The following is an 11,203-nucleotide window of genomic DNA, read 5'->3' as shown; positions in this document are numbered from 1 at the left end:
ATATATATATATATATATATAAAATCTATAACTTTTAAAAAAATCAACATGCTTTCACACATGATTTGATTTTAGCACTAATGAAAGCATAAAATTAAATGTTCCATCACCTTTTTGCACATTCCTGATGCCACCTATTTGCAAGCTTTATAAAATTATAAGCATATAATGCATAATTATTAACTCTAAAATAATGTATTTCCTATTATAAAATTTACTATTTAAATTACATTTTTATTGAGATTAAACATAAAGGAAAACAGTATTTTTTTTTTTAGCCCTTCAGCCTGGAATATAATTGCCATGCTGGCATTTTATCTTCTAAAATATCTTAATTTAATCATAATATGATTAACTTTCTGTTTAAAATTCCTTTATGCAGATGGTCAACTGACACTGCTGTTCAGCTGTGCCACAGCCCATGGAAAAGTAGGCTTTATCAAAGTGAGAGCTGTATATTGTTTCCACTTTACCACAGATGCCACCTCTGACAGCATTCAGCACATGTGCACCAGCAGGAGTGATGACCAGCTGAGCCCAAGATCTTGGTCAAGGTCCATTTGATGCAGCCCCCAGTTAACTTTTAATACCCTGAACCAAATACAGAAAGTTAGACAGAAGACACTGGAATTACTTAGATGTTGATTGTCCCAAGTTTTGTTTCTTGTTCCTTTGAGTCTGCAGTAAAAAGGAGAAATAAAAGGAGGCTCAAATATTTCATACTTTAGAGCAAGATACAGTCATCATGTGGTGGATTATAATTTCTCAAACGTTCTAACTCCTCTTTCTGTCTTCTAAGTTGAGCTTCAGCCAGTGCTCTTTGCCTCTCAGCTTCCTCCTAGAAGTGGTGAATAGAAATTATAAAGCTTAGCAAATAGCATGACCAAGCTTCTTTTTAATTGTCCAAGTAATTTACTTATACTTGTTTTAGTACACAGTGGCTCTAGACAGTCTATGAAAAAATTGCTTCCATTTATGTACATACAGCTTCCTACTGCAATTATTCACCCTCTTTCTCTAGCTCCTGAAGCTCATGTTTCTTTCCCTGAAAGGTTGGTGTACCCAGAATTTTGTTCCAGCGCTCCTGTTAGCTTTACACTATACAATTTCTTTGAATAATCTTAGACATAGCTTGATTTCAATTCTCATTTTCTCACTGTAAGATGTTAGATATGTTTCTAAAAGAAGAGGCTGATAGGAAAATACAGTGTCCCAGGTGACAACCAGAGTGAGATGAGGCATCTGAGCCTTATATGAAGATATGTCCCAGGTCACTACACTTTTACAGACAGAAGTGGAAATAAAAAGCCACGCTGCCCATCTTGCCCTTCAGGAAAAAGCTGCTATCTAAGAATGTCTTGGAGTAGCCCCTGAACAACCAATACCCACAAGTAGGCTTAGAAGTAGAGGAAAGAGTTAAGATGTTGATTATCTCAGAAGGATGCTAACAGATGAATTTCACACCAGGTTTGCAAGGGTAGAAATGTTCTGGACCCTACTGCTGGTAAGGCAGTTTTGACAACTTAGGGGCTGCATAATGTTGACATTTAGTCCTCACTTTGGGACCTAACTTGCCTCATCTGAAAGCTGGGGGCACAGTATTCTGCTCCCTGGTGAATAGATTAGATGAGGGAGTACATGCATAGGATTTTGTACAATGCTTGCCAAATAAAAGCTGCTGCTGCTTAAACAATGATAAAACTAAAGTACTGGGTGTAACAAACTCTGGAAGTTAAAGTTCATCAGAATCAGAGATGATCAAGGTAAAGACTGGAGCAAAGATACAGCACTAGAAACGGATGTAGAAAGTGTCTATGATTGAGGCAAAAGATTGTTGAGAGCAATTAACATGTTAAAGACCACCATGGGCCTGACATGGGCTCAGTGTTTACATAACAATTTATAGTGATTATTCTACACCTAACACATTTTGAACATAAGTATTAGTGCATTTAATTACCACAATAACCTTGCAAACCTTGTATCACCACGTCTCTACTTTACATGAGAAGAAAAGGAGGCACATAGGGAAAAGAGAACTTCTAAACTATGTATTTTACAGAAAGTGGTGCCCAGTTTTTCACAGCAGCCTGGTTCTAGAGTACTTAGCTTGAGCCACAAATTATGCACCCTCCTCTTTTCCAATGGCTCATGCTCTCATGCTTACAGAGAGGGGAGAGATGAGCACAACCCTGAGACGAAGCTATTGATAAATACCCGCAGCCGACGTTCCTGTTCCCTCTGCTGCTGTGCCAGAAAGTTTGCTCTTTCTATCTCCATCTGTCTCACTTGCTGCTGATGGAGCCTCTCCTTCTCCTGCATGATTCGCTGGTTCTCTCTGGCAATGGCTGCCAGTCTGTTTGCTTCCACCCTTTGAGCCTCAGCTTTCTGCCGAGCCTCTGTGGAAAAGAAAGGAAATAATAAAACCTCATTCTGATTATTGCACTCCTTCTTTCTGCATCCCACTCTTATTTCTTAATGCAAGTCCATAGATCAATTCCCCCTTGGGTTGTTTTTCCCTTCCAGAAAACCAAATTGTAGCTGATCCTGGCATACTCAGGGCATATTTGCAATTCTTGTTCTAGATGAATGATCTCAGGTGGGGCTAGCCACCTTTATTGATAAATTTGGAAATTTCTAGTCTTGCATCGCCTCCATTTTTTGTCTTACCTTCCTTTTCCTTTTCCTTGGCGGTGAGAGCCTGGTCTGTGTGAAGAACTGCATCACTCACAGACTGCTTGGATGTTAGGTAATTCTGCAGAACTTCCTCAGCCTAGGAACCCCAAAATATGCAATCAGAACAAAAAAAGAGTAATTTGCAGCATTATAAACCTCTTTATTTCTGTTTGCTCTCAGCATCTTTTCCTCCTACTGGATGCTCAGCCAGCATCTGGTAGAACTGTCCTGTTGCAGTTATGGGTGTGATTTGGGCCTTGACGTCTGAGCACTCACTACTATTGAAACTAAATTAAAACCTTTGATTTTAGTTTATATGAGATAATCAATGTTTGTTTTTCCTTAGATTAGTTTCAATTTTTGAGCTGTTCTGCGTAGTGAAAAAAAAGTTCCTTCAAGCCAATGAGTACTGAAGGCTGGAATAGCAGTCTGTTAACAATGGTAATGGTTCACTTTGATCTCCCAGTTATGCTAGAATGCTAAAACATATGATTTCCCATGAATCCTCATTTAAATAATGACTAAAACAAAAGACAGGTACTACGAAGTAGGGAGACAAATCTTTCTCAATGGGGGAAAAGGATCAAGAGAAGGAGAGAGGAGGGAGGTACAGGAGGGAAAGGGGAAGAAAAAAGAAATTAATATGAGTTATGTACATGCAGCAACTCCACACAAGCAATGTAAGCATAATGCACTGTAAGCATAAAGTACTGCAAACGTGCATCAGAAAAATGAAAAGTGATCAAGAGATGGATGCAGTGGGGAGGAAGTAAAGGGCAAGGAGACAAAACAAAGAATCAAGATATATCATGTACATGTACCAACGCCCCACAGGAATGTACTATAAATATTTACTAAAAAAAGGCCTCGGCAGAGATATAAGCCTCATCTTTGTGCCTGTATACATATGTTTTTCCTTGTCTTCAGGGTTTTTTGGCAATGTTGCTTAAATTTTCCATAGTTAAGAGATAAAACTAGGGATACCTGTGGGCCTTTCCTTGGCTGCTGATAGTACTGTGCCTTCAACATTTCCATTTTTTGAAGGAACAGATTATGTCCTCCCGGCTTAAAATAAATGCTCTGCTTCACTTCTTCTTCCAGAGGACCAAAAATATCCTGAAGTAAAGTCAAGCAACGTTCCAAAGAGGCTTTCTTGTTCTGCTCACAAATGTCATGCTGCTTTGTATCTAGTAGGGTCTTCAAAAGGATGTAATTCCACAGAGATGTTAGCAAAAATTCAGTGTTTCCAAAAAGAATATTTAATTTTTTGTAGAAATTTAGTGGAATATAAACAAGACTTTATCTTTCCCACCAAAATTTGAAGGTTTACGAATGATACTCTAGGAAAAATAACATTTAGGGCCAGGGATTTAGCTCAGTGATGGGAACTTGTCCCAAGTACAAAAACCCGATTTGATCCCTGGTACCAATAAATACATAAATAAATAAATAGCATTCAGTTTTTGGGTGCTTTAGATGAGTGCCTACCCACTAACCCATGCCTGGATTTTAAATGCAGCCTGGTATTTTACAGCACTTTTAATTTTTTGTGTTTTTCTGCCTTCAGTGAGAAGGGAGAATTGGATAATTAATTAGAATGATATCTGCTAATTCTATTAATCCTGTATACATCATATTTTAGTAGCTACAAGTGCCAATTTTATTTCGTTAATAAAACACCAAAGGTAATGCTTTGTAAATACAATTTTGAAAGGAATAAAATCAGTTTAACTTTAATCTGTGGGTGTGACATGTTGAAGGTGAAGTGTGTGCCTATGTGAAAGCTTAAAAATTTAAATTTCCTAGAGTATTTACATGCTTTTTGATTTAAAAATAATAGTAATAGCATGTAGTGGATCACATGAGTGTTATTATTTTCAAGTCTTTCAAGTTTTTAAGTTCTATTTTATCATTCATAGACATTCTTTGCCTTCTACTACTAATAAAGACCATATAATAATAATAATAATAATAATAATAATAATAATAATAACCTGTAATTCCTTTTGAAAGCTTTGATTCTCATCCTTGAAAGAGTTCTTTGTGAATATTTCCATGGCCTCTCTCTCACAGGCCCTGTGCAGATCCAGCAGCTCCTGGAGGGTGTCTGTGGGCAGCTGCACCTTCTGACCCATCTGCTGGTCATAGTGGGCCACGGCCTTTTGCACTGCACCCAAATTCTCTCTCTGGACCAATGTCAGGACTGAGTTCTCCATGCAGGGCAGATCCCCACTGTTGATAGCATCAACATAGGTCTGTGCCAGGCTCTCCAGACCTCCCCAAAGGAAAAAAAATACTTATTTGTGGAGAAAGAGTCTATGCTTCATATTAAATATTTCTGAGAATGTCAACTTAGTTATTCATTGCGTGAAAGTTTTCACCATTCTGGGCAGTATTCAGATAAATTCCTTTGGAAAAACTAAGTGATTAGGAAGCAAGGTCCTCCCTTTTTTGGGAAAAGAAGCCGTGTTCGAAGAAGATAATATGGCAAATCTCAAGATGTGTGTGATTGTCTGCACTCCATATATCTCTACAAACAAATAAGGAGATGTTCATATAGAAGATATGCATATGCTATAGGCCTTGCTCTTTGGTCTTCCCTTTTGCTCTGCCTCAATTTCCACTTTCTTTGGAATTTCTCTTTTATTTTATTATGGTAAAGCTGGTATGAAAAATACACCCTCTTTTTAAAAAAAGGGGAAATTAGGCAATTTTAAACCACGTCAATATTCTCATTTTTGCTTGGAACTTCCCTGTTTTACTTCTCTGTAAACTTTTAGTCAACTTCCATTTATAACATAGAAATCATTTATGGAATTCTGAGACAGAGATTTCTTAGGATAAACTAGACCATGAAGCCAGCACTCCTATCTTTTAGAGATATAGTCAATTTCCATCTTGGTTCAGCATTTGTATCAATGAAGATCTATCTCTGCCAGAAAGATATATATCTTGGTTATCTTGTGCATTTCAAGGCTTTGACATATCATAAGGGTCCAATATATTTCACGGAGAAATGCTGTCCATCAACATGGATTAGTGTAGTTCAACAATAGAATGTCAATGTGTAAAACTCTTTAACTTTCTCTTACTTTCCTTTCTTCTTCTATCTTATGTAATTTTGAAGGTATTGCTAAAAAATACTAGAAAGACATTTAATATCCACTATAACTTTGTTAAAAAAGTGGTGTATAATTTTCTTGGTGGTAGTTATTTACAGATTTTTCATCATTGGTTCTACAAGGAGACTCATGTCTTTCTTACTTTTTCCCTTGACTTGAAGGATATTACCTAAATAGATACTCACGAGGGCCATTGACCGTGATGCCTCCTGGAAGAGTCTTGGCCATGGAGTGGCTCAAGATATAGGAACAGAATTCTGCCACTTGTTGCACAAACTCAGGATACAGCTCATCATCATGTAGCTTCTCAAGCTGGGAAAGCGTCTTCTTGTCAGCAGGTGAGTCAAAGATAAAGCATTTCTTTTTTGGAAACAACTTTTTTATACACAGACGGGGAAAATTGAAATTTTGAATTCTCTCACTGCTTCCTGTAGAAGGAAAATAGGATTTTTTTTCTTTTTTTTAAAGTCCGATGCCAGGGATGGAATTCAGGACCTCAGCGCTTGCAAGGCAGGTGCTGCACCACTGAGCTAAATCCCAGGCCCTAGAATTTATTTAGTATAGAATTTCCATTTAATATTTACATCAAAGAAATGTCCTTTTCACTAATGTTCTTTAGTTTAACATGCCTTTATAAACCGTAAGCAAAGATTAAAGGTACTAATCCGGGAAAGTAAAAAAGGAAAGAAATTTTTTCCAAGAACAGAATGAACAGAATGATGCATTTTAATATTGAATCTCTTAATTTACTCTAAATTAATAATATTGATATAGAAAAATATACATTTAGCAACTTATATAAAAAGATACTTTATTGGGCTATTTAATTTTTTTCCTTTTCCTAGAACCAAACCTCCTTACCTTCTTTGAGTTTCAATGAGTTCTCCAGGTACTCATCTGGTGTGATGAGTTTTCCATCTGTTTCCAGACTTAGGTAGAAATCTCTCAGAGTCCACACTAAGTCTGGAAAGAAGCTCACTAAGTCACCATTATCTTCGATCTCATTAACATCAGGTGAGTTTCTTGTCCTGAGCAGATCTGTGAGTTCTGCCACATTGCTGACAAGCAATTAAGGAAAGTTCACAAAAACAGGGCAACATCTAGGCCCGTGTTTAATTCCTTATCTCCTCAAACATTCATTTTCTCTCTACCACTCAAACAAATTGACATTTCATCATCCATTAAGATGGGGTCTGTTTATAATGTACTGTTAAAGTTTATCAAATTTTTATTTTTGTGATTCACAAGTTTTCCATCCATACAGCTGGTGAATGTAGATCTCTCTGGCTTTGCTGCCATCCTGCACCACAAAAGGATACTGCAGTAGGTCAATGGCACCCTGGTCAATTTTGTTCATGGTGTTGTATACAAGGGTGCTGCTCAGTAGGATTGCCAGTGCAAAGATCTGGGCTTCATTCTTCTTATTAACCTAGTAGTTGGAACAGATTTAATCATGTCTCATGACATTCCCAGATAAGCAATCATTGACCATAAGATCCTGACATACAAACATTAAATAAGACAAACAAAAGTCATTGTCAGACAGATGAATTTAGTGTGGTCTTCTCATTGATGATACATTATTAACTCAGTCTTCTTAGAAATACTGTTAGATATAATATGCAAATTAATTATTTTAGTGACCCAGATAGCCAACACCATTATGGGCTGGGTGATGGCAGACAAGACCTTCAGAGCTTCTTGTTTAACTACTTAAATCAAGGTTCTTTCTGGGTCTAAAAATTTGGCTTATATGTATAATACTCAGATATATCTATTTTATTGAGCAATTATTATCCAGAAGGCTCACTGAGGAAAACGCTTTGATTTGTACCACTTAACCATTTCCTGAAATAACTGATTTCAGGCTACCAAAATAAACTCTAAATTCACTCTTGGGAAGAGATATATACAATTTACTTATCTGAGCCAATTCTTGCACATATCTGAATCTTTCTCTTAAACACCCAATATAATTCTTCTAATACTGATTTTGCTGTATAGAGAGGACTTTTGGCTTACAAACTCATTTATTCCTGAGGGCTCATTGTAACTCATGTTGGTCAACAAAGGCACAGCCTTTAAAATCTGTGTTCTGTATACAGGCAGATATCAGTGTCTTTAGAGAGACACCAGTCCAGGATTTCTCATTTAACCCCACACAGGAAAAGATGTTGTAGTGTTCTTTCCAGAACTCTTTAAGGGTTACATCTGCATCTGAGACCATCTCAAAGCATAAGCAGCCAGTATTTGACTCCTAACTCGAGACTTAGGTGATTTTTTCTGGGGGGGCGGTACTGGGGATCAAATTCGGGACCTTATGCTTGCGAGGCATCTTCAATCTTTTATTGTTAAAAATGGGAAGAAAAAAGGGGATATACTCTAGCTAAGAAGTATATGTTTAGAAAAAAACAACACAGAACAATAATAGCAACAAAAATTCCCTGTAAAAAGAATATCCAAAGGTGAAAATGTTGGTGAAGAAATAATCTTTCTTCTTTACCTTCTCTACATCTCCCAGGCCCTCTGTGTCAAGCAGAACTAGGGTGTGGTCTGGCTTCTCAGGATGAGGCACACACCACATCCAGATCCCTTTGGTGTGGGACTGCACTGTGGAGCCAACACTAAAGCCTGCAAAGGGCAGTGGAGAGGTTGTCATTAAATAAGGGCTCTGAAAAATGGGTAGTTTCTCCATAATGAAGGTAAGACTTAAAGAAACCAAGATGAGAAGATAGCAGAAAATCCAATTATTGATCTGAAATACAACTGAAAAGTGGGAAAATAATATAATACTATAGTTTGGAGGTTTTCAAATACAATGTGGTTTTAAAATTTGAATTGTATATGGAAATTATTTCATTGATGTCTTACTCAACATGGAGAGCAATTTAAGGCCAAAAGCAAAATATAACAAAACGAAACGAAAACCAAAAGTATCAGAGACAAAGTGCTGCGTTGTATTTCTAGGGAGATAAAAGACCAGCTGTGGCCCAAACATTAGCTTTCAATATTTATCCCTCTCTCTTTCTCTCCCCATATCCCCATGCTGGATGGTGACATTGTGGGTGGATAGAAGGGGATCACCAATGCTTTGGTGCTGGCACTCACCTTTTTGCTTCCCAGCCAGCTTGTTCATCAGGTAGGATTTGCCTGTGCGGTAGAGGCCCACGACAGCCACCACCACTACGGGCTGGGTGAGGGCAGACAGGATCCTCAGAGCTTCTTGTTTCACTACCAGCTTCTCTTCAATGTTCTCAATGAGGCACAATGGCTCCGACATGTGGATATCTGGTGCCATGTTCGTTGTGTTTTCTGATCTATAAGAGCAGAGGTAGATTGAATCAGATTCAGAATACTAGGCCTTGCATTCAGAAGGTGGAGTCATAGAATTCTCCAGCATGAGCAAAAGTTTTGTGTACATCAACAAAATAGAGAAAACTTGTATAATGTGAAAAGTTATACAAATATTATGAATGTAGTATATTCCAAACAGCATAACTGACATCACAGCATTCACCTGCTCTTATGATCCATATGTTTTATTCAATTTATCATAGAGAACTTTGCTTTTGGATTCAGAAAAAAAAAAAAGCAAAGCTTTTTTCAAGTCACAAAATGGAAAACAGCATAGATTTAAAGAATTAATTTTTCTCCCTGGGTATATGTAAAAAGTTAAACCTTGACTTATTAATTAATTGTAATAGTGAATAAGGACCTTCATGAATAAATGGTTTATTGTGTGATCTATGGCCTTGGGACAATTTCAAGGGATTTTAAAATGAATTTTTTCTTCCTACTCCAAGTAGTTATGATAATTTCAGTGGAATGAAGACACAGAACTCTTCATACTGCCATCTAAAAAGTGAAACCAGCAAAACTTACTTCCACAATTCTATGAAAATACCTGATCATAAGAACTCATGAGAAGGGGCCCTCACAAGGACTTGGTGGGGTGTGTTTAAGAACAGCGAGTGAGCGTGAACTCACAAAGGGGTGAGTGCACAATGGCAAATACCAGAAGATGCTAAAAATGACTATGAAATAAGGATTAGGAAGTCAGGAAGCATGTTAGATAAGTAGTTCAAAATGATATCCGAATTTTCAGCGGTACATTTCTAAGTTTTCTTCTTTGTTCTGTTTTCCATTTGGTAGAGGTGAAGAATGAGAGATGGCAAGAAGGGCGGAGAAAAAGAGTGGAGGAGGCAGAGGATCAGGATCTGGCAGTGAGAGAGAGAATTCAGCAGAGGGGTGATGAATGAGGCTGGAGCCTGCCCAGGCATTCTGGGAACATTTCCAGAGAAGAGGAAAACGTTTGAAGTCACAGGGATGCCTGGGACACAATGTGCTGCCCTTAGTGCTGCACGGCAGGAAATTCCTTTGTAGGAAGCTCTTTAGTAAAACAAAGGGACTAGGTTCTGCTGGTGAGGGGTAAGGAGTAGGTGGGTACTAAAAAATACCCCTGAGCCTGCAGTACTGCTTATGGAAGAAATCTAGTTTGAAACCAAGTCCAGATGTGTGATTAGAAAGTAGTAAGTTGCTTTTGTGATCTTTCTCTTTCTCTCTGGCTTCCTACATTTCTTTCCTTTGTCCCTGACAATCTGGTGCCTGCTCACTGCCATCACATTCCTGTGCTTTCCTCTCCTGAAAAGAGCAAGCTCATCAGTGATCTTGTTAATTTATTTGTGTTCCCATCAACACAATGTCAAGCAAGAGAAAATGAGTTCACTCCTAGTCAACACTAAGCCCAGTAGTGGAACTAAGGGACCTGCTGCCTTGATAAAGTCTGGATTCCATCTGATCTCCTGTCCCACCTCAGGCTCAGCTCCAGCCTTTCAGGGTTCTGGTGGTTTGTAAAAGTAACGGCCCTTTCAAACCCCTTGACCCAGGGCTTAGAGTCTGCATGTCCCTGAGCAAAGCTCCTTCAGAGCTGTGGAGGCTGCTGGAGAGAAGGCAGCGTCTTACCTGATCTTCCTTGGTCGAGGTCTGGTGTCTCTCTTCTGTTTCTCAGTGGATTGTTGGAGTCTTATTTATCCTTCTAGAGTTTCAAGGCTTTCTGGATTTCCCGATTTACCAAAGAGAGAATTGTACAGCAACCTTAATGGATTTACAGTTATGTGAAACTGAAAGTATTTAGTCCAGGGTAGTGAATCAGCAACCATAAAAGGAGTTTCTCGTGCTGTGCCACAGGCAAGTGTTGCTCAGATTTCTGAGGGTTGCTCAACCAGATTCTTCAAATATTGTATTGGGTTAGACCAGGGCTTGGAAACTGTTTGATCCTTTAAAAAGCACCCTTAGATACAGAATATGACAGAATGATTTTTTAAGGATGGGGAGCAGTTTGCGCAACCTAGAATGAGGAGACATCATTTAATGTTAAAATCTAATTTCATAAAATAGCAGGCCCA

At 38.1% G+C, this 11,203-nt stretch overlaps 1 protein-coding gene across 1 annotated transcript; it reads right to left on the bottom strand.

Moving 5' to 3' along the window:
- Positions 1 to 219: 219 nt before the first annotated feature.
- Positions 220 to 10,979, bottom strand: LOC104870875 (guanylate-binding protein 5). Its single transcript, XM_010636646.1, has 11 exons — positions 10,761 to 10,979; positions 8,907 to 9,115; positions 8,302 to 8,429; positions 7,118 to 7,227; positions 6,660 to 6,856; positions 5,984 to 6,226; positions 4,671 to 4,951; positions 3,661 to 3,873; positions 2,671 to 2,773; positions 2,218 to 2,399; positions 220 to 838 (listed from the first exon to the last, which is right to left on the bottom strand). Exons 2-11 carry the CDS (start codon positions 9,094 to 9,096, stop codon positions 725 to 727), a joined length of 1,761 nt encoding a protein of 586 aa, XP_010634948.1. The 5' UTR covers positions 9,097 to 9,115; positions 10,761 to 10,979; the 3' UTR covers positions 220 to 724.
- Between the last annotated feature and the right edge of the window lie 224 nt (positions 10,980 to 11,203).

Source organism: Fukomys damarensis, unplaced genomic scaffold (assembly GCF_012274545.1).
Source record: "Fukomys damarensis isolate Sample0158 unplaced genomic scaffold, DMR_v1.0_HiC HiC_scaffold_33, whole genome shotgun sequence".
Classification (NCBI taxonomy): domain Eukaryota; kingdom Metazoa; phylum Chordata; class Mammalia; order Rodentia; family Bathyergidae; genus Fukomys; species Fukomys damarensis.
This window is presented reverse-complemented; position numbering and strand designations above follow the sequence as displayed.

Bases quoted from the DNA above. Each gene is read 5' to 3' on its own strand.
- LOC104870875 (XM_010636646.1), bottom strand. From the start codon at position 9,096: ATGGCACCAGATATCCACATGTCGGAGCCATTGTGCCTCATTGAGAAC. The intron at 6,857-7,117 runs GTATCCTTTTGT...ATTGCTTGTCAG, and splicing joins GGTGCCATTGACCTACTGCA to CAATGTGGCAGAACTCACAG. The intron at 4,952-5,983 runs GTGAGTATCTAT...TCCTTTGGGGAG, and splicing joins CATCACGGTCAATGGCCCTC to GTCTGGAGAGCCTGGCACAG.